Source organism: Branchiostoma belcheri, unplaced genomic scaffold (genome assembly GCF_001625305.1).
Source record: "Branchiostoma belcheri isolate BF01 breed outbred unplaced genomic scaffold, Haploidv18h27 scaffold2, whole genome shotgun sequence".
NCBI classification, from domain to species: Eukaryota; Metazoa; Chordata; class Leptocardii; order Amphioxiformes; family Branchiostomatidae; genus Branchiostoma; species Branchiostoma belcheri.
In genome coordinates, this window is record NW_017803490.1 from 3,676,556 (window position 1) to 3,701,559 (window position 25,004).

The 25,004-nt window shown below is 40.3% G+C and overlaps 1 protein-coding gene across 1 annotated transcript in view; it reads left to right on the forward strand.

Moving 5' to 3' along the window:
* The first annotated feature begins 4,039 nt into the window (after positions 1–4,039).
* LOC109468583 (aminopeptidase N-like) overlaps positions 4,040–25,004 on the forward strand; it is a 40,608-nt gene continuing 19,643 nt past the window's right edge. The window contains exon 1 of the mRNA XM_019766875.1: positions 4,040–4,743. Coding sequence (XP_019622434.1) covers positions 4,040–4,743 — 704 coding nt within the window. The remainder of the gene's footprint in view (positions 4,744–25,004) is intronic.

Sequence of the window (25,004 nt, forward strand, 5' to 3'; positions counted from 1 at the left end):
AGTACACATGTGGGAGGGGTATGGTTGTCGTTTTCTCATTTGTTCAGAGTGTTGCTGCATTTCTCTCTGGAAAGTCGCCATACAGACACGCCTGAGCAAACTACAGGGACCCACTGCTGGATTCTGGGATCTTGCCAAATCATTTAGCCAGCGAGATCTCCCTCCCCCGTCCATCTGCTCATGCCGAGTTTTGATATTGAGTTTTATTTGCCCGACTGGGTCTAATGTAAGAGGACGTATTGGCATGTTCTATGATAAAGGATGAAGAGTTTTCATAACGACCTGAGGCGGAACGGGGATGTTAGACAGAATGGAAAGTCGATGGGTCTGGTGCATCTGATCATCATCGACAAAAACGTTATCGTCCAACTTTTATAGGGGAGTTTCAGGATAAAGTACTCGTGGATTGATTCTGCGTATTTCATAACTTGATTTATCAGTTGCCACTGACCTCTCTGTTCATGGTAACTTCCCATGCACACTGATGTCACATCTACCAACTAAAGTCTATGAACTAGGTACACAAGAATTTCATTTTAAGTCTTCTCTCTTTTCCTTGTTAGTTATTTTTGCACTCTGTTGGTCTACAAACATTGTATCAGCTACTACTGGGAATTAAAATATGTAACTCAAGACCGGAAGTTATTATGATTAAGAGCATCATAATAACTCATAGCGTTGCAGCTGAAAGTTGCAAATATCAATATTTCGTTGCCTAAAAGTTACATATAAAGCCTCTGTCATACTATTGTTACATATAAAGCCTCTGTCATACTATTGTTACATATAAAGCCTCTGTCATACTATTGTTACATATAAAGCCTCTGTCATACTATTGTTACATATAAAGCCTCTGTCATACTATTGTAACATGTAAAGCCTCTGTCATACTATTGTTACACTAATACAACACTGTACGCCAGATAGATGCTTTTCAAGCCCTATCAGAATAAAATCCTGGCTTCAAGGTACGAAGGAAAATGACATCCAGACAACCTCTTGGCCCAAAACGGTCATCTTAAGCAACAGCAAAAAAGTATCGATTTTATGCGAAGACTTTTTCAAGGATCCTAAAGAGACTACTTCAGCTCGACCTCTAGAAGGATGTTGGAAGGTCTCGTGGTAATCAATCAATAGGTACTTGATTACCCTTCCTTCCCGGCGGTACTAATTAGGTTTGATACCTCTGGCTCTCTCTAAGATATATTTCATCAAGGTTATTCCTACTAACAGAAATTGAAGAATCTAGTTCTAACACCAAATGTCAATCTCCGTGATATCGCGACGTCGACGAAATTGCATCAAATCGTTGCTTTTGTACCACGGCTTATTCCCCGGCTTTGAAAATTCAATTAGGGATCCCTGATTGCTGGGAACGTAGGGGAAATGGCTGTTTGATGAGTATGGGCGTCACGTCTGTGGGTTGAGGTTGATGTCGCCGTGTTGGATGAGATTTGTCGTCGGAGATTGCGGCGCCTAGAGTGTCACCAGGCCAGTCTAAGTCACCCAGTGAGATGAAACTGCACTTATTGTACCCACGCGAGAATAATACCCGCTGTTTTTACTCAGGTGAAAGGGTTGCTGTTTTAGGAGTAGGTAATTGTCAGGTTACATGGATGAAAACTACATTTACAGCTCCTGTGAGTATTTAGAAGGCAGGGTCTGTTCGGCAGAGTGCATGAAATGTATTATAATCCTCATACTACTATTCAGCTCACGTAGGATGGACTTAGATGTAAATGGAATGTCCTTTACTTAGTGCCAGTTTCAAGTAGCTCCCCAGGGGTTAACATCTATGGAAAAGCTCTGGGTCTTATTTTTAGCCCCGGAAAGCTACCTGGTCCTATTGCGTACTGAGAGACGACACTAGTAGACAGTTCATTGGATTTTGAACCTGTCTATTGGTGTAAGCTATATGACATTTTTAAACATGTTAAACAAGGTAACCGTGTTGTTCACATAAAATGTAGTGGGACCCAGATAAGTCTTCCCATTAACTAAAATCATCAAATACTTAAAAACAAACGAAGGCATAGTTCCAGTACATTCTTGCTGGCACTTAACCTATATAGTAGTAATTATTCCAGTAAAAGCAACATTAATTTGTTGCATTAATCGGGCCCAAAGGCTTTAGAGAAGGGAAGAAAAAGTAAAAAATCAATAAAAGCGGTAAATCCTGTTTGTCATTACTGTCGTTTGTATTATGCTAATCAAAAAAATTTCTCATAGACATTTGTAATCTGATCGTTCCATTGAACAGCAGCCAATCAACAGGCAATAATGCTAATTAGTTTATTGGAATCCCAATCAGCCGTGACTGGATAATGAGTTTTTACGGTTCACACTTCAATAATCATCTAAAGATGTTCTCATGTTAAAATGCCTATTTCTGACTAATGTATCAAGAGATGATTAGCGTTTGATTGCATTTTATAGGTAACATTCTATGAGACGCTACTATTTGCTTTCGCTAATAAATCGTAAAATGTATGCTTACGTTCTTCAAACTAACAATGCAAGTAGAAATCTTGTATTGAAACAATTTGAAAATTGCAAGCAGACTTGTAAACAAAACATATCAAACATTACAGTATTTGCTTATTATAGCATTAGCGATTTAGTATCAGTTAAGTGTTTAACGAAAAAACATATAACATGAAAATTCATTTTTGGTTTAATAAGCCAAGATGGATGAACTTGCAGTATAGTATTTATAATATTAGTAGTATATTACTACTCTACGGATGTACGCAAGCAGATGTTAAGATATGAAATACGATTGCAAAACAGTTACTTGTAGTTTTACAATGTTGTCGCTCTAGGCCTAGGGCAGTGCATGATTAGCCGGGAACGTGGTCTATGAAGTACGTGGACGTGGGTATACCTGATGTGAAAATAAATCCCAGCCAGACGAATCCCCGCAATAAGTTTTACTATCACCTAGTAATTCATCAAAATAAAGACAGCTGAAGTGCTAAACATCCATCATGTGAAGATAGGTGGGCCACCTCTATCGTTCAAAGTCTGCAGTCGATTTTTAGGGGCTCGCATATTGCGCATGTGCGCAATTTTTCTGGCTTCACTGCCACTGGCGACGAGGCAGTGTTTGTGAACGCGTGGCTTGCACACAGATGTCTGCAGCTCTGCCGGAATGTATTACGCTAGAGACTGCTGAAACGGACCATCTTTTGCTTAGCCGGAGGCAAAACTTCGCAGATTGCCTACCCAAATCTGCGAGTTGATCCAAATCAGTGGACATGGCATAATGAGGTGTGTTGGAGCGTGTTCTATGCAGGTGCCGAAGATCGTCCCAGGATTCCTTACCTCCTCGTGTGAGCCACCGGGCGTTCCTCTGGCAATCTCGTCAGCACCACTCGACAGACGATGATCCCCGTTTGTGTGAATCCCCACCTGACGGCAAACCAGCTGCAGTTCAGGCTCAATCAACCTTCTGGGCGTAAGGTCGTCTCCGTCTAAACGGCGTAACGCAGCTTTTCTTGTACCGACCTGCCCCGAAGACAAGGATTTTTCAAACGTACGTCGACGCTTCATGGCGAGATCCCGTCGTTGATGCCTTGCCAATTAATCTGTAGGTGTGTGGAGAATGAGAGGACACGGTGGGCGATTCGTAGGCTGAAAATGGTTGGGCTGTAGCAATCTGAGGAGGTGGTGTGGTTCCCACGCGGCCGGACGTCAATGGTGAGGCGTCAGAAGCCTTCAGTTTTCCAGAAAGCGCGCTGACGTTCTGATGGCGTTGCCAGAAAGATAGATAAAAGATGGTTAGATACTGGTCTAGGCCTCCCGGAGTGGCTACGTGTCGTGGAGATCAAATTAGCTCCGCAATTACCAGTCCATTTTGCAGTAGGAATCTTCTTTTACAGATCTTACGGATCCTACCTATTCTGGTCACGCTTGTTGAGCAATGGACGGAATCCCATGATGGCCAGCTACGTTGCATTCTCCGGCCGACGGCTGCGGATTTTTGGGTACGATCAGTTCGTAGGTAAGCTCAACCCTGGCTGTTTCCTGGAGACAAAGTATGGGGGACGGGATTTGTGAAATCGCTATCGACGGTCTACCCCCGGTAGCTCGGCAGGCACCGCCAAGAATCGACCCCGTCAACCAACTCGATGAGGACGGGCAGATGGTGGCCATCCCGGAGGAAGCCTATACCATCAAAAGATGGCAAGTCTTCTGTATCATTTTTGTCATTCTGGGCGCCTTCGGAGGAGTTGTGTATTTTATCGTGCTTCCTATAAAGTCGTACAAGCCACCGAGCGTGTTAAAGCCAGAGCCGGGAGACCCCTCGCGACCCTTCACAGACCCAACACCCGAGATCCACAAGGAAAAGCCGTGGGAACAACAGCGGCTTCCAAACTATCTTCAACCTTATGAATACAGATTAACTCTTAGGTTGGATGTAACTAAAGCCACATACAGTGGTTCCATTGTCATCAACCTTCGGTGTTATCATCCCACGGAGTACATCATACTCGACATACAGGATGTGCACATTTCCGACAATCTCGTGTCTGTGATAGATCTTTCCACGGGCAGGATCCAGCCTGTCTCCGACACTTTTCAGGTTTCTGACCGTAGAACCCGCTACATCATCAGTGTGGCAGAGAAACTCCGGGTTGGGAGTATTTATAGAGCTAATATTACAACATTTACCGGGAGGGTGAACGCCGAGCCACCGGGCTTATACACAGCAAGACATCGGACAAGAAGGAGCGGAGACAGGTGAGATATTCTAACAACTTGTGCCACAAAAGCAAAAAGACAGTCAGTACAAAATTCCCCATCAGTCATTTCTTTGTAACTTTAAGAACAGTTAAATTTTCATTATGCAATATACCAACTTGGATGAACTTTCCTCCTGAGATAATCAGTCATTGGTTATAACAACAGTGTGTGTGTGTCTATGTGTAGTTGAAACAAAGTCGTAGGAAAATTTCGATAATGTTTCAAGCTTTGATGCCATCTTAGACAGGGACAATGACTCCAACAAATATGCACCCTACTCAGCAAAACTAGAAAGAAAATAAATTGAATTAGATGTGGCATCTCTGTTCAACCTTTTTCTCAGTATCTACCTCCAAACCCCGATTCAAGCACACCCACTCTAATTATCATGTATAGCAATAATCCGGCCATTGTCGATGAAAACGCAGCCATGATGAGCTAAGTTAACGAGCTATCTGGTGATTAGGAGGGGAACCACATGGTTACTGTGTCACGAAACTGTGTTACACGCGTGCCCCGGCTCATCCTGTATAACCACATCACCCCAGATACGTCAGGTCCCCTTTAACAGGGTTCGGCAACCAGAACGGCAGCAATTAGTGTAGGTCTGCCACGGAATACTGACATCTCATCAAAGTTATAGGCCGACACGAAAGAGCAGTTGACTACGTGGGACACCTTGTCACATAGCGTCGCTGGGGAAGCACAATCGTTTCTGTGTGTCAGAATCTTTTTTACTCTTTCTTTTCATTGACACTTTTTTTGAAAATACTACTAATATGTTTAACAAACACAAACATAGCATGTATACAAAATAACGTACATGTGTAACCTGAAATTGTGCCAGGATTGTGATCCACATTTTTGTTTGATAAATCTTGAATAAAAAAATACAGATACCGGATATCCAACCCAAGTAAATGTTATTGATTAGGGATATTAAATAAGATAAAGGGTAAAGTTAAAGGTCATATTGCTTGCTTGACGTTGTTGCCGCAACAAGTTAAGTCTTATGTGAGGTACCGCCTTTTACATTTCCGAGCGGAGTCAGGTACCCATTTACACCTGGGCGGAGTGAGGAAAGTGCTTTTCCCAAGGACATAGCGTGTACCCGGGTTCAGGAGAACGACCTGATGATTGCTTCCGTTTCCCTTTACTGCTTTGGAACCGCTTGGATATGATTCCCCTCACATGCTTTGATAGCACACTATCATGTCGTTGTGGTCAGTTTGATGCCTTTTATAGTCCATTCCAAGTTGATATACCCACTGGTAACATAATGGCAGAATTAATGATCATACAGCTTATCGTATACTGGTCCATATGTTGACTGCGCATTCGTGTAAAACATATAGCACCGCCTTGTCATTAAAGCCTACCCCAAATATAAATATCTTAGGCATAATATTGGCATGACTTTCAGCTTCTAGGAAAAGCATTATCTATAGGACTTTCAGCTTCTAGGAAAAGTATTATAGGACACTTCTGGAGTATTATGGGATTATTTTGAAATAACGAAAGACGTTCGCCTACATGTTGTCTGGACATAAATACGACATTATACAGGGCCTTGTATTATCATGAAACCTATGTAAAACCTAAATATTAAGTGCGGTTTTTAACATATTTTGCAAACCTAGGTAAGTTAATACTATTGCCCAAAATAAATAAAAATTCCCTAAATATTATCAACCTGTTGAATGTTGGCATGCTGTGTGACTTTATGGTCCTGGATGCGTCGTTCAATATCAGTGCCGTTGCAAGAAAATTTGATTCTGCCATATAAGGCGCTTAGATGAACATAGTATCGGTTACAAGTCACGTTATATTTTCTATGCCGTCTTCTTTGTTCCTACAAATTCGTCCAAAATTGATCATGGACGACAGACTAGTGCCAAGAGCAAGATTCCTCCTGGCTGCGATAGACATTTCGGCTGCAATATCATGTGCGCCGATGTCACACTGAAGCCCATCGATGGTTAAAGTTCAAAGATACCGACTAGCGCTTGCCAATATCAAGTAGTTTCAAGCTATTCATATCGCGTTTTAGATGATTCCATAGTTTGGACGACTCCATCCGATTTTGAGCCTAGATTGCCTTCCCGTCAGTGTGCATCCCTGATGATTGGATTACGTATTGACATTCGGAGGCACGAGGGGTGGTGATCGTTACTAATCGGGATCTAGTGCAAGCTCAATGTCAGCGGAATGACCTCTGCTGGGCAGTTGTCTGTGACGCGGCGCGGTTTAATGCTTGGCGCCGACGCATAGAGGTCCATGCAGCGGTGCAATCAAACGTATCTCCTCTACTCAAACAGCAAAGATCTACAGGTTGGAAATATTTTATCCTTCTGTTCTTATTATGGCATCCTTGTTGAGGTGCATACATGAATTTTTTTCGGGAATAGCTTGAATGATTAGATTCAAACGCCCTAAAGAACTTTTACCGGGTACAAAACGAGACCGCAAGGTCAAACGACACTGTTCCCGTGGCAGCAATGTTACCCTGAAAGTCATCAGATTACTCAGTAGCGCGGTAACATGGGAAGGAATTTCATGGCTACCTTTATCGCATACTGCTCTGCAACACTGAATACAATATGACTTTGAGCAATATTTTCTTTAAAAATCTTCTTCAAGGAATATTACATCATATAATTTTTCTGTTATTATTTAGTTATGCATCTTATGTGTTCCGGGGGAAGGGAGTAATCGCCTGTTTTGTCTCCATTGTGCAATAGAGAGCTCAAATAAAATAAAACAAAAGAGTATTCAAACTTGCTTGAAACAACCCCAGACATAATAGAGATGACCCATACTTGTTCTTAGTACAAAAACTAATCAGTGAATGGTCGCCAGTTTTGTTGTAGGTCAAATAAGAAACTCATTTAATCAGTGGAAACATCTCCCTCACAACGTAATCTTGTTTTGTCGTGTTGGATGTAGCATTGGTCGTTTTAATAAAAATGACAAAACTGAGGCAGAGTGCCAGTCCGACAGCCCACAGCATGAATACCCATACATATCAATAGACTGAGATGAATTTACCTTCATACATTGTACGTACGTGAATGTATTGTAAATCCTTACATGCGGTTGCCATATTTTAAAAACCGCATGTGTAGCGCTAATACGTAATGAACAACTTTTAAGCATATTCTACAGTATATTATTTGTATAACAAACATGTCATCGGAAATCAATGTAAGTATACCCGCAGTCTACTAGTGTTTATATGATATTGGAGATCTGATATCCGACCGCAAGGTCTTTACACAAATAGTATCGATGTTATATAATATGACTATTAAGTCTAAAACAACCAGTAACGTATTTTGTACATAAAAGAGGCTATAGTCGATTACAACTAATTGCATTTTCATTATAAGATAAGAGAAAAGTACGTGGAAGACTTTGTAACGTGGAAGCAAATGATAATAACGAAACCTTACATTGAAGCATAAGATTTTTTGGGAAAAATATTCTACATAATGAGGCTTTCATGCCACATTGCATTTGTCTTAGGTCTCTAATGACAGACAGCACATAACGGGCTGTGCCACATCGCTGTTAAGTCCTTACTATTCAGCTCTTGTCACCACGGGGCTCCGCAACGGACCTTGCTTTGAAACTCACCTCAATTAAACTTGAAATGATATACAGGGGCATCAAGTATTTGGGGTTAACGATAAGTGCACTTGTATTAAAGTGTTCAGATTCCATGCAAAACGAGAAGGCAGTAAACGAGCTTTTATGGCCTTTGTAACATTACATCAGGGATTTTGTAGCTTCTGAATGACACCACTCTTGGGTATTTATACACAAGCAGACGAATGATATCAGAATAATCATATTCAATGTCGACTGGGGACACTCTTTGTAAAATAATTTTACGACCTTGTCCTTCAGTATTCCTTATTATTCACTCATGGCATTCTGAAGCTCTCTTTGTTCCACCTACACAGGGTCTTCATGGTGTATGTTTCTGATGATACAAAAATGACTTTTATGACGACTAAAGTCGTGTTTCCCCACGTTTGCTGCTATATATTTCTCTAGGGGCTCCCTTACTACGTCAATGTTCACTCCCTTACACATCACTGCTTAGCTTGTATGGTTTTACGGACGAAAATGTACGTCTAAAGGTTTAAATATTGCCTTCTATGGTAGTGCGGCGGAACTCATGTTCTGCATGGTAAAGTCATGATTTGTAGGTGACACATAGCTTATTGGCTCGTTTTTAAGTTATGGTTTTGTAATTAGTCTAATCAGCTATAAAACACAATAAACTACTACGCACCACCCTAAACGTAAGGACCGTTTCACACTGGATGGCTGGTATATATATCATATAGAGGGGGCGGTTGATTACAGATTTATTTCTTCAATATCCTCAAAGATGGCCTCTGATTCAACCTCATACGAGTATTGCACTATCCCAGGCCAATGTAATCACTCAAGACAGATATTTCTCCTAGGAACATACGTATTCATTTGGCATGGAAATGTCAAGGGTCGTCGGCTCTCTTTCTATATGGTACTGTCCAGGAATTTGAAATCATCATCCTTTTTACAGTATAGTATTCCATTGAATATATATTATCATACTCATAGTATTCCATCAAATCTTCGGAAACGAAGCCAAGCCAAGATTCCATTGAATACTCTCTATCATGTTTGACTTTTTTGGGAACTGTTGTACTTTATTGCTATTGGTGTCATATATGGTCTTTAACCCTGCATTCCACAACGGGGCCACAAATACCTCAATTCGTATATCTAAGCCCTTTTTCCTTTATGAATCGTTCAGATCCTATTAAAGGATCGTCTCACTTTATCGCAACCCCCTCCTGTACAAACTGGGCATCCCGGTATCAGTCATGATTACCTTGGACTTTGAGACTGTTCATTGGCTGAAGCTAGCATCCATAAAGCTGAATGTAGTTCCAATGTTAATCCTATTAACTGACCTTTACAGGTTATCTCCAACTCATGTGATGCAAACAAATGCAGCAGCCTGATATCAGCCGCAACTACTGGTATCCCTGGGGTTTGGGACTGTTTAGTGGCTAGAGCCAGCACTCATAAGGCCTATAAGCATATATTATCGTCATAAATAGTTACGATTAAAAAAAATGCCAGGGTATGCCAACAAGCTAGGCAACCAGATATCAGTCGCAACTACTTGTTATATTGTTACGGTAACTGCCACCATCCACCCCCCACCACCCCCCACCCCCAAGACGACGGATGACGGTGATGACTTGTAATATTGGGACTGTTTAGTGAATGGAGCCAACAGTAATAATCTATAAGCATTTCATTACCTTTATAAATAGTTCTGATGTTAGTCTTAGAGCTAAAAAAACAACTTATTGGAAAACTTAATTATCGTAGTCCAATCTGGTACAAACTAATTGGACAGCCCGATGTACCTCTCATTACCCCCTCTAACCTTGGATTTTGTGACTTTTTATTGACTGGACTCAGTACCCATTAAACTTGAGCATTTTATTACCCTCATGAATATGCTTCCAATGTTTATCCCATTGACTAAAATTTATCGCAACCTCATCCGGTGCAAGCACCTGGGACAGTCCAATATGTCAGTAATTATATACTTCTATCCTTGGACTTTGTGATTGTTTATTGAATGAACTCAGTATCCATTAAACCTGAGAATTTTATTACCTTCATGAATATGGTTCCTATGTTTATCCCATTGACTAAAAAAAAACAGAAAATTTATCGCAACCTCATCCGGTGCAAACACCTGGGACAGTCCAAAATGTCAGTAATTATATACTTCTATCCTTGGACTTTGTGATTGTTTATTGACTGAACTCAGTATCCATTAAACCTGGGAATTTTATTACTTTCATGAATATGGTCCCGATGTTTATCATATCAACTGAAAAAAATGACAATTTATTGCAACCCCTTTCGGTGCAACCAGCTGGGACAGTCCAATATGTCAGTAGTTACTTCTTCTGACCTTGGACTTTGGGACAGTTTATTGGCCGGAGTCAGCATCCGTGAAACTGATGAAAACGAGCTGTCCTGTCGGTCATTCGTCTTGTTCGTTAGCAGACTGATGATAATCTCTAAGGCCTGTGTGAAATGATGTTGGTCTGCTGCCCATAAACCGGCCTCGTTAAACTTTTTTTCAGTAGCCTAGACTGAACCTTGTTCGTTTGTGGCCACATCAGTATTCAGATAGGAGTAGAGAAAAACGAAACTAACAAAGAGTAATGGAAGTGGTGTGATTGGGAGTTTTTTTTTGCATATTGTGCCGTTCCTGAATCCAGTTAAAGGAGACAGATGCTGGGCTGGGTTATTAGAGTGTCTGTTCTTGGACGCAGATTTTGAACCAGATATATTTGGTGACAGTGAAGTTTTCTACCTGACGTCTGAAGATTGTCTCCTCAGTGCCCACGCGAAGTCTGTCAGAAGTTTGTCAGAAATTGGATTTTGAATATAAGAGCCTACTGGAGCTTCTACTGAACATTGGAAATCCATGACTATGTTCTATTGCTTTTTGTTGTGGTATGTATCCACTCCACTGCACAACGATACTGTCGATAACATATCACAATAGCTAGAAGCTTGATAGAATTCCATTTCGGAGGATAAGCCATATCAAGATAGGGTTGCAACAATTGACACTTTAGATTTATATTATGAACATAGTTTTTTATTGAAATATTGAACGCGTCCAACAACTGGAATATATGGACACTGGTCACTAATGACTGTGTGTATGGCAAAGAAATAACTAGATTACTATTGATTGGATTATATGAAGCAAGCTGTGGAAAATGTACTAGGAAACAAATTGCTATTAGTACAGGGCATAAGAAAATTCAAGTGATTGAATGAGCCAAAGAGGTTGCGTCATAACATTTGCCCTTGTCCCACGTTTTTTGCGGTGTGTGGGTATACCGTTTGCCTTAACGTTCGGTAGCTTGGCAATAATGGTCTAGGTAGATCCGATGATGCACTTCAAATTGCCTCATGAGTGACGATATAATATTACCAACTAGTTGGCTTAGCTGCTTTTATAGCCGTGAATGGTTGTATCGGGACCAATGATAGTCTATCAAACACAATCAATGTTCTCTCGACAGCATTTCTGGTACTGATATAGGGACATCCAGACCCTATATTAAGTCTAGAAACGAAATGTAAAGGTTTAGGCTAATTGTATGTGTCCGATAAACAGGCGATAGTAAAAAGGAAAAATTATATTGAGTAGTTAGAGGGAAATAGAAGTTCAGATGTAAATCCAGTGAATTGCAACCATACCAGCCAGCATACAAAATCGTTTGCAATGATTAAAATGCAGACGGATATCCACATGCACAATTGGAATACCTATGTTCCCTATTTGCAATAAAAGGTAATATTCTTTCCTTTCGAATAGAATGCAGTAGTAAGTACAAGTTGATTGGTTATCGACCCTAGGCGCATGAGCTTATGTTCTGTAAATCCCACAGAAGTCTTAGCTCATGTTAGTTCACACTATTGAATGGCTATGTTAAAAGGTCAAACTAGAATATCACAGAACGTGCCAAGCAAGCCCGCAATACTGGAGCGTTCAAATGTAGACGTGGCTCCAAAACTAAACGAACAAGATACAGAAGGAATGCAAATGCTTAAATATCAATCCCTTGTGTATCTCATTCCCTGTATGTCTAACCTTCATCGACGAAAAAAACACAAGGAGATGGAAATACTAGTACAAGAAAAACAAGACATGAGTAGCCTATCATAGCAACACCTGGCCCTTGGTACTTGAGTCTAAGTGAAATCAAATTCAAAACGTTATTTGGTATTACGTTCTAAGACTTTAAAAGTGCAGGCAGATACAGAATGGCCAATAAGTGTTCGTTAAGTAGCGTTAGCCAGGCAGCATGAAATTTGGAAAAGCTTTCAAGGATAAGAGTGCACTGGAGCCGTACACTTGATCTGGTAGGATTCCTATAGACATCATTCCATGAATACAAATATATGCACAGTTTTAGGTGACGTTAAGACGAGTTTAAATCGGAGACTTCCTGGATGTATGTACATATATATACACACAAAGACGCACTCATGATCACACACATGCAACACACGTACACAGACACACACAAAAACACACTCATACACATAGACACGGAATCAGACACACAGAGACTCACAAACGCACATACACGCATACACAAACAGGTCGTAAACAATACTTCCTTCCCCAGAGGTAACAGGGCTGTGAAACAGGTAATCATCGGTAGCTTTATTTTCTCGGTTGCTATGTCCAAAAATACAAGCTGAGACTTTCATAAACTAAATCTATAATATCAAAACAATTTGTCTGTATTTCATGCCAGGTTTATACTCACTCACTAGGTGTATAGCTAGCCAGAATCCAGGGACAAACAGAGAGGATTTAAGAATCTGCAGTGAGTAATGACTCAGCTTTCAGAAAGGAAAGCCCTCTTAAGTGTTCGCTCGGGGACAATGTCTGCAATACTTAAACCATTGCACCATAACGATTGCCTGTTAGTCATCGCAAAATCGATAAGAAAGTAGATATTTGCTCGATCCACCATGGTGTTATTAACATACAACAGGACTGGAATATGTTATCGACATGAAGTAAAATGCCGTTGACTTTGGTAATTAGATCACAATGCAGAAATACAACATTGAATTTTACAGCTAGACTTTTTAAAAGATTCAAGTCAAAAGTCTTGGCTGTGCGTGTCTTTAGCTAACATCCCGCATGCGGTGTCGACCTCCAAATGGTTTCTCTTAGCATAAAAAAGCCAATGAAGGACAGACAATTTGTGTGTTCTAAATGGTTCCGGTTTCCATTGCATTTTGACGTCAAAGGGAAGGGAGATCAGTGGCGTCCTTCATGAGAAGTGACAGTCCCTGTGGGGACCCAGGAAGGAGATTTATGTTGTCTATGATTAAAGGGAAACGCTTCACGCGTAAGCCTTTAAAAGGTTGGGACCAACAAGTGTACACAACATGGGACCGAGTTGTTACACAGTGCTTATCTTGTCGCTTGACATTAGAATATCTGTCTACAACCACCTCGGTATATTAGGAACGTGTTAAAGGGCAAGTCTAAGGGTGATTTTTTGTTGAGGATAACCATTGAAAAAAACTGGTCAGAGTTTACAAACCCTGTATGCATTCATACATTCATAGCATTACGTATGGTACCGCTTCCTGACAGCTTAGGCGCTGACCTTAACTGTCGACGTCAAGACGCTGCAAAGGAAGAGAACCCACCCACCCCCTCACAGTCATTAATCAGTCTGAACTGCATGGTGAGTGACATGGGTATCGTTTGAAATAGGCCTGATTAATCATTGGGACCCAAGACGGTATCACATTGTATGGCATAGGAGCAGGATACTTTCTTGTGCCTCATTAGAGATGGAGGATGCTATAGGCTATTTGTAAAATTTGATCCACTGCTCAAACTAGATAGTCATATGTATCTGCCAACGGTGAAGCTAGAAGAGCATTGTTCATTTTTATTTCACTCTATACTTAAGTATGGAGGGAAATACTGTTTTTACTGATGATTCTCCTCCTTCTTCTCCTCCTGCCATTTCTTTAAATTGATTCAATTCCTTCATTTTTGGGCCAAACGACCTGGAATTTCGTATAAAGGTAGAGTGGGTAAATACCCCTAGGCGTTTTTTTATTTTTTTTGATACAAGCTTTTACAATCGTTTTGTTTGCGTTTTTAGCTGTTCCCATAGGAAAGTACTGTGGGGCGTACGCGCGTGACGTAATAAGAAAGGAATTCGGGGGCGGGCCCAAATATGGGCATGCAAGCATGAACCTGACGCAGCCTAATCTTTTCTTCTTGCTGATTGGCTGTTGGATTTGATTGGATTAACTCAATTAACACCTGTTCAAAGCCATTCCATTTTGACAGTATGAACTCAAGTGTTTTGGTAGGTACGAGGGGTGATCCAAAAGTTCTCGGCCTCACCTAGAAAATAGAGGTCAAACGCGTATTCTTTAGTATAACTGTATACTATGACGTCTTACATAAGTGCACACAAAAATGCAAATTTTTATATTCATTAATTAACACGTGACGCCCCGTGAAAATGGGGTGGGTGAGGGCAAAATCACAAAATGGCCGCAACAGAAGCGTGTGTTGTGATCAAGTGTATCGATAAAAAGCTATGCCTCCTCAGGAAATCCATGAAGTCATGACCAAGACACTTGGTGATGACTCCCTTCCTATTGAACTATAAAGAACTGGGTTGCTAGCTCTAAGCGCGTCAAGAGAGAGCACAAAAGATGAACATATGTCAGGATGCCACAAATCAGCACCATGGACAATCCAGTTGAGGCCATCCATCACATGGTAGTAAATGACAGATGTTAGACTGTCCAACATGTAGCAGGTTCTTTGGCCTGACTTGTGGTACAGCTCACAATGTTTTGTCGTAAATCCTGGGGATGAGCAAGCTGTCTGCATGGTGGGTGCCTAGAACGTTGTCTGAACATCACAAGTTAAACAGGCTGAGCATTTCAAGGAACGAATTCAGTCCATCAAGGCAACTTACTCAAACGATTTGTCACCCAATATGAGACATGGGTTCACCACTTTCACCCCGAATCAAAACAGCAGAGCAAATAATTGATGAAGAACGGTTCCCAGCATCCCAAGCGAGTTTTACCCGTTGAAAAGGTTTTTGCCTCTGTTTTCTGGGACAGTGAGGGGGTAATCATTATTGACTACCTGCAAAAGGGTCAAACCATCAATGGGGTGTACTGTGCCCCAGAATTGCGACAGTTGAGGGTAACAATTACAGAGAAAAGGGGAGAAAAGCTCCGAGTTGACGTGCTGTCAATGTACCTGCCCACACAGCATAGGGGTCAGTGGCAGCAGCAAACGAATGTGGCTTTGAAGTCTTACCTCACCCTTCCTAGTCACCTGACCTAGCACCGTGGGCCTTCTACCTGTTTCGTAAACTGGAGTTCCACTTACGTGGTCAACGTTTTCATGGTGATGATGGCGTCATTGATGTGGTTTAGGTATTTTTAAGGGCTTCAGACGAAATATTCTTCCACAAGGGAAAGGAAAGCTGCAACATCGCTGGACCAAGTGCATTGAAGTTAGAGGAGACTATGTTAAAAAATAGTGTAAGAAAAATTTTTCTGCTATCACGTTTTTTGGGAGAGGCCGAGAACTTTTGGATCACCCCTCGTACAGCACAGGCCACGAAATACGCATCAATTTTCGAGGGACGTTCTGCGGGAGAGTGCAGGACGCTGTGCGGGACTTCCCTCGGGAGAGTGCGGGACGTCCTCCGGGAGAGTGCGATACGTTCTGCGGGAGAGTGCGGTACGTCCAGCGGGAGAGTGCGGTACGTTCTGCGGGAGCCAGACATTTTGCTCTTCTCTGTTGGAACAACGCAAGTTGGAGGTCAATGACCTGCGCCCGGCGTGTAAACAAGATTGGACAGGGAGCGGCTGTAATATCAAAGGAGCCGGCGGCTTCTGCTAGCCGGGTTGATAGTTAAGTAACATCAAGGTGGTTCAAAAGCAAACCTGATAAAGAAGGAAACCCCGTAGTTAATAGTTGAAAGTCTTGGTGGCTTGAGGCGATCGATACCGCCATGCTGTTTACTTTATATGACATACAATGCAGTGAGTGATGTGTATCGCAACGAGTTAGCTCGGTTGGTAACGCGCCAGACGGCAATCCCAGAAATTGTGAGTTCGAACCCCAGTGCATCGGATATTAACATTTTAAACAATTTTATCAGTTTTAACAATTTTATCAGTTTTAACAATTTTATCAGTTTTAACAATTTTAACAATCCTGCATTTTAACAATTTCAACATTTTTTTTTGATTTTCGTTGTTTTGCTTTTAACATTCAAAAACTGATTGTTCTTACTCAAGAATGTCAATAACTTAGAATGTTAGTCTTTTGTATTTTTCCAACATACAACCAAAATCACTTTGATGTTGTCACAAAAGTATGGAGCTGACAAGAGAGAATGAGTACGGTACTCTGCCAGTGTGAAGAATCTACAGAGGTATTACCAGTCACTAGTAGCAAGAGATAGACCACATTGAATGATGACGATGAGGACGAATCATATGGTGTACTATCATAGCTTAGTACAGAAATTCTAACTGCTTTACTGTACTTTACTTTCTTTCACTCTGTACATGCAATTAGCTCACTGGCATGATTTTAAAAATAAAGGTTATGATAATCATATTATATGTATAGCTTATTCAATGTATGGCTTCATAGTTTATGTGATTGTTAATAAGGCCATGTTGATTTGATTGTATGGATGGCATCTGTGCGCGCATCGGTTTTCGTTAATTTAAAACTAAGTTTACGACATTCATACAAAACATCTGGAAACTAAGCAAACATACTCTGTAAATTGATTACTGTAATTCCCGATTTTTTTTCACTGTACCGCAACGTAACGCAAGCAGGAGGTCAATGTCCACGGTTTTCACTGTCACCTCTGTACCGTGAACTTATCTTTACAGTTAGGAAATAATTCCTGGACTTTCTTTTTCCTGCAACTGTCACCACCGTGAATATATAGTTCCGTGAACATGTCCATGTTTCTCAGACCGTGAAAATTTTGCTACCGTTAGTAGTAGTTGCAATTTCGTCATTAGTAGTATTTAGATACCTGCAATATGTAACTTTGAAATTGAGATAAGTGTAAAGTAAAGCTGTCGAGATTTAAAGTGCTTGTCGTTGTATCTTTGTAAAAAAAAGGGAGATAATGGCCAAGTGCCATTTTTGTAAATATCTGTCGAGATTCAAAAAGCTTGTCCTTGTATGATTGCAGTATGATTTATTCAGAATCTTCTATTTTTGTATGGGGAGGGAGATGGAGTGAAATATTACATTTGCTCCGAAGCAAATGTTGGCCTTTCTAGTTTTTAACTTTTTTTGTGGACCACAGGAGGCTCTGTACAATAGTAGGATAAATTAGACACTCCTGAGCATACAAAATAAAGTCAAGATCCTAATTGAAGACGGTACATCACGTATACGACAGAGGATATTTTCCTATCTTGATTTTACCTTGCGGAGAGCTTTCAATGCAGGATATTGAAATTATGTAACTCTTGCTTCTATATGCTTGTGTTCGGGATCAATCACAACTAGGTGACAGTAAGCCACTAGCAGTCGAAGATATGGTGCTATATTTAGCTCTCTGAAGGAATAGTCTACTTTTGCGCACTTGATACACTGTAGACCTCATTAACCACTTAAAATCAACGTTCCTTAGGATTACCTCTCAACATTAACTGTGCAAATAAATAGCTTCAAATTGCTCGTAAATGCCTTGAAGAAAATGTACCAAAACACATTATGGCTCTTTTGTTCCAAATATGAGTAATACACTTTGAACCGACGCCATTAGACTAACAGACATTTATCTGACGGATGGGCGTAGAATTTATTGGGTGGTGGTGCAATTTTCACACCGATTTTGCTGACTGAAATTTCAAGGGAAGCACCCATCTATCATTTGGGGCAGCGCTGTTCTAGGTCTTACCAGGTCATTTGTTCTTCAGCTCTTGCGGATATATACCGTTTAATTGGCTGTGTTTTGTGACATAATAAGGATGTCCCGGACTGTTGCACACCAAGAAGTATTGCAGTCTGTATATGTTGCTGATATATATCATAGCGATGTTGTCATAAGCCAAATCTGTAAACCCTAACACTCTCTTATAAGTTGAACGGTCTTGAATTCTAAAATACATGTGCCAATGGCATTTGTAAACTTTACAAAATCAACTACTTGTAAAGAAAACGTTATCTTAAGCTGATCTAATGCTGCATAAGTAGTTTGTATGGAGCTAATGTAGCGCGGTTTCAATTCCAGAAAGCAATGCTACAGAGGAGTAAATGCTCATTGAGTGAGCTTTCCAGGAATCACGGAGTTGGATCTCCTTTCAGGCAAGATGGATCAGCACAATTTTCACAGTAATGAGTCAGGAAGTCTCCTTCATTGCCCCAAACGTACTCTGGCATTCGGAAACTCCAGATGCCTTATCGCCACTATTTGCGTTTTCATTTGGAAAGGATTAATCATACCACTTAAAATTAGACAAAATGAAGACGGCTGAAACCCATAGTGGGAGTCAAATCCCATTCAACTTGACTGCATATGCGTTTAATCAACTTTATGAATAAAACGGAAAAGAGTCTGAATTGGCAATATCTCAGAGATAAGGCCCTATCTCGAGGGAAATCACTTCCATGGGCAAGAAGCCTACGTGAACAGGGTTTCCAATTGAGCCTTAATTGAACGTTGATGGGGGAAATGTCTGGTAGATGTCGTCTGGTAAGATTACGCCTGCGGTCCTTCGATTTCAGATACATCTATAACAAGGGTAAATAGCCTTGTGGGGATCGTTACCAAAGCGCCAACAGGATTATATCAAGGGTATGCCTGATTCTTTCTACCCCCTAACTTTTAATACATACGGTTAATAGCTTAAGTTCTTTGACTAATCACACACACTAGTTATAATCAAAGTCATCAAATGTATCATATCTGCTTTTAAAATGTCGAATGTGATTATGGCAATAATGGAGTGATATTAGACTGACAAGGTCTTAAACCTTATTTTAAACAGAGTTATGGTGAATTTGGCTGTAAAGTCCAGTCTTTATCAAAACCAATGATCACAACTTCGGACATATGATTTTAGTAGTGGGTCAATGGCACCTGGGAGCTTGTACAATGAATAGTAAGCTGGTAAGGACTTAAACTTTATTTGAAATAAAGATACAATTTTGAGTGCGACTGTAAATTCTACAGTCTTTATTAAGACCAATGACCCACAACTTCGGACATGTGAGTTTTTAGTAGCAGGTCAAAGGCACCTGGTAGCTTTTTTTATTGTTGTTCGCACGAAAATACAAAATACAAAGTGGAGTAAATTAAATAAAAAAAACTGTGCAGGAGATAAGAGAGAAAGCCTTTTAGGCTTATACTAGCCCTCCTCCTTTAAGCATAACAACTAATAATCACAAATTAACTGAAATACTTGAAATGGCAATCAAGGCAAATGACTAGAAAATATCAACAAATCATACATAGGTACATGTACAGCTTATAGAATGACGACATAGTTAGGGTAGTTTACAGTATCTACCATCATTTAGCAACGAACTCTAGTATAGTCGGTAAAGCCGAAGGTCTCGTGCTTTAGCACCTCGAGCACGTTAATCTCTTTCTCCGGAAGTTGATTTGATCTATTTCTCTGTCAGTATTGTAAGTGACCTTAAACCCTGCCTGTAAAGTACTTTTAGACACCCTTGACTTACAACTGAAGGGGCGTGCCCTTAGTAGCGGAGCATTCAACTTGACCGATGGGCAGGGAACACAATAGGAACAATTTTACTCAATCTTCCTGTAATATTGAAACAGCTTTTAACCTTGGCTATTTCAAGGTTACGAGCAAAGAAATTGAACATGCTGTGAACGTAAATAAAATGCTGGGTACCAATTTTGACTTGACTTTCTTCCAGCAGCAAAGCTGGACTCACCATTTTATTCAGTCCGTTTTGTGGTATTATTCAGAATAAGTGCGGACCTGAGTATGGCGTCACCATTGGGTCAAAAGTGGTGTGAAGTTGGTATCGACTCCCGGCATGTCGTTAGATAGTATGTACCAAGAAACACAGGTTATTTTCCTGCCAATGAAGACAAAGATAGTCTCTCTAGGTATATCCGCATGAGTTATTTCATCTAATCGCCCAATACTTATTTCCTTTTTCCATGCTAGTCTTCCAGACTGTCATCAAATTGACAAAATAATTCCCTACCAAAGAACCTAACACACAGCAAGGAGTAAATACATTTGCCATTAAAAGAGAATTCAATTGATTATGATATATTGTCATTCTGTACTAGCTCACAAAGGTAATCATGAATCTAATGACTGCCTTTCTTTTAAAGTCGGGAGCCAAAGTAACGTGCATACAATATGGATACAATAACACTGGGACAGGTGTTCATTAAATTCGTACTAATCTTATGATCCAGAAGGGGACTCTTAGTGAGTTCAGAGAGTACAATCTTTAAATTGGGGCTTTGAATGGGTTTAATGCTGTATTGTGAAGGCCAAGAAAACGTGTGACCAGGGGCTTTAAATGGATAAAGGGATTTCAATACCCCAGCCTTATAAATTCCAATATAATATTACCTAAATTAAAATTACATCGATAATCCTCTGAAATAAAATCAAAGAATACTGTCTCTTGTGATTATATCCCACGATACGTTAAGAGTATGTTCATGTGCCCATAAATAAATCATGTTGATAGATTTCTATTCAACGCCATAAAAATCTATGGTAATCAATATTTATTCCATACCTCTAGGGCACTGACCAACCATTGGGATTTACGTAGATTAAAGACGATCCTGGCCTTTGGTGAACAAGCAACTCGAGATACTGAAGGCCCACAAAAGCGGAGAATTAAACCATGGAGAATACCTAAAGTAATTGTCAGTTAACGGCAGTATCAACGTTCAAGTGCAAGTTTATAATTCTCTCATCACAGAACACACATTGCGCATCAGGTATACTAGTAGTTAAAAAGATATCACAGTCCTTCCCGCACCAGGTGGTGCATAGGGCGGCCCCTATCGGATTCAACAGCCCTTGGGCCACACAGATGGTACACTCACAACACCAGGTGACTAAGTGTTAAGCAGAGAAGCAGTATACACTATTTTAAAGTCTTAGTATGGTATGAATCGGCTGAGGATCGACCTAACGAATGCAAGGCGAACACTCTACCCACTTGACCATTGCGCCATGTATAAGACTACTTATGTTTTAACTGATACTTGAAAGCGTTTGAAAACGGCCGCTTCCGTCTTATCCTTTAGCTGGGGGTATGGAATAGCTTCGTTCTCTTGCAGTATTCTAGTCATGGCAGAAAGAGCTTTACACCATCGCCGCGATCTATAGTTGAGCCGCAAGGTATTTCCGTTTGCCAAGTGCAGCATGTCAAAAACAAATGATCGCCCGACAGCATACCGAATCGATTTTACCGAAGTGCAAGCTACACGGGTACAAGAAAATTACGTTACGTAGTGTAGAAACATTGAAACATGTGCAGTGACAACCATTCTGATGACATAGTACGCCTAGACTACGGAAATGGAACCTTCATTTCGGGAGGATGGGGTTTTCATGTCGACGTGATGTATTTTTCACAGCTTTACCGGTACCAATGATCACAAACTTCCATTGGATCACCCACCTTATGTTGCAATAAAAAGGACCCTATGAACCAAACTGAACTTGACTGTTTTCGTTTACAAACGTAAAACAACCTATTTGTTTTCATATTGTAAAGTAACATAGCTGTTGAAATGATATACCGACGGTAGTAAACCACAGAGATGTCACTTCATTTTAGATTTTGGCCTTACTTGCCTATGCACGGGTCACAATAAAAAGAAGTTCACACTCATTGAGCTAAGCACTGGTTGTAACGAAAATATGTTAATTACCACAAGCAAATAAAAAATCCAATATGGTAGTTTTGAATTCCTCTCTCTATTCTTTTGTAATGGTGAATAAATCCATAGGATTATGTCGGCTCATTCTGCGTGGTTTGCATAGCAAAATGCACGAGAAATCTTCTATACTATATCTTATGTTGTGGAAATTCCTTACTTTCTCCATCAAATTAAGGTAATAAATGTATTTTACCGTCAGTGTATAACGTTCATCTTCTGATGCTTGGGGAATACTCTTTTGCTTTCATCGACGGATTCTTTGCTCTAAACAAGGATCGCTATATAGTTTTGGTGCAATTTGCTGTAATCCTAGATGGTGACTATATCGTAGAGGAATACGTGTATAAGTCTGCGCTTGTCACTTCGACTAACTACAGAAGACAGTCACAGCGGGTGACATCACTTACTGCCAACTACAAACGAACCGCTGCGTTTATTGATTGGCACATTTGTCACTGTCTCGTGCGGCTCTAGCAATAATCCACCCTTCACAGAAACCTTGCGATTATTGCTGGCTCCCCTGGGGTGTTAACAACATGCTTCCTTCATAAACTCTTCAAAACTGCCCACGCTGAGCTTTTTAAAGTACAGAATGATGAACAGGGTTAGTCAAAGTCTCGTTTTAGTTTGTTAATTTCTTCATATGTCTTCACAGTTTAACTTTGAGATAAACGTTTTACATACTAGGAAATAACTTGCCGTCAAGCAATACCAGGGTCCTGTAGAACAATCTTTGAATACCAAGTACAAGTATTCACGTTCTGTAAATTTATATGACTATCAATGTTGTTTAAAGAATCAAAGCTTAAATTTTAACTTAAATGCTCGTGGATAGATATTAGTGTCAAATATTAGCATTCACCTGATAGCCTTTAAATCACCACATCAGCAGACCGTATTCCTTTTAGATATGTAGCATGGAATGTTTCTTCCATGTATTCAAGTATCCACGTTCACTATATAGCTAGCGATGAGAATATTCATGAGATTCTAGAGACGTCAGATTTTCTTAAATGATTGATCAAAGGCAATGTTCAGATTTGGCAGCATCCCGGCAGCCGCCTGATTAAGGGGAAAATGCGCAACTGTGGTGGTCAAAGTCACCCTGACAGCAATCTGTATACCGCCTCTTCGTGTCTATCAATGATAGTGTTTGCATGAGACTAAAAAAAAGTATTCAAATCTTAAGCATACTTGTATGGCAATGTATTGTGTAAACATAACATTTACATATCATTTTATATCACACCTCATTTGGTTGAAACGAAATAGCGAAGTGACTAACTACCTTAATCCCCTTGGCAAAGCGTTGTCCAATTACCCTGTCTGAAATACGGCTCCACTGTACTTTACTGTAATTCATCAAGGAATATTAGATTGCTTAATAATTTGTTGAAAGAAGACAGTAGATATCGATCATACCAGGACTGATCCAAGGACTGAGTAAATAAACTAATTTTCTTAGAGCGTACTTTTATGGAGTATGTTAAGGTAAGATGAATGATCATGTGAATGAATTAATGGTTTAGTTTCATCATAAATTATAACGTGTTTCAAAGACACAGGATAAATTGCCAACTTTCCACATATAATATATTAAACTATCAATTTCTTGTATTTATAACATTTGTTGGTGCAAAATGGAGGATCTCGCTTCAGTAAAATGTATGTGTGACAATTACCATTGTTATGATAAGCACGGCAGTGGCATGTTTGATATTTGGTAACATGCCAGACAATGCTGAACTGAAAAAGAAATCGGCAAAGTCGTAAACCTCACAAAACCGTTATTCGGGTCCGGGTAGCTTCCAATGCAATGTCCATATTGATGTCTGGGAGGTGGTGTCCTTCAACTCCATATGGGCTATCTGTAAGGATTTGTGGGTACATTCATAGGTCAAATATTGGAGTCTGAAGTAACGGATTTAACGGAAAGGTGCTTCGGGGAGCTCCCTTAGGCGGACGATGTGATGGCTTGGTATCTCTAGGGCTGGTGGAAATGTCAGCATCCTATTCCATATATATTCTGGATTGAACATTTGTTCCTACAGACTTCCCACTAGGCTGCTGCCCAGGGCAATGGGGAAAACGCCATTTAGTGGTTAAACGTTAACAAGCCAAAGGGTTGTGTCGTTTAGGGTATACAAATGTATGTATATTGGATTTGCTATTGGTAAAAGAAAAGAAAAGCAAATAACAAACGAGTGCCAAAATGGAACCTTTAAGCATGCCTTTAAGTCTTTAAAAGAGCGGATTTCGTGCAGTGATAGTTTGCATTTTGAAAGGTACACTACCACAACACATGGATGCTAGAAACTTGACATTTGACTGATATATACCTACGGTGACAACGTAATATACCGCATTCATTATTATGCACATTGAGAATCTCGCTTCACCTTTCAAGGCTCTTGGTGAGTCATACATATACAGGGATTCGGAATAATCTTGAACGAGAAATATTTGACTTTCAGAATTACCAGGTCGGAAAATATCACCATCATCACAAACGGCCGAGGTCAGACGAGTTCAGCCGCACGTTGTGTGAAGGGATTTTCTGTAGAATAACCTTGTCTGTACGGCATGTATGACATTTTATATGGAGCTAACTGGGCGTACCTCTGGTGTCCTTTTTGGAAGGTCATTGCAGACATAACGTGACAGGTCATTGTCTGCTCTGCAGTAAAGACA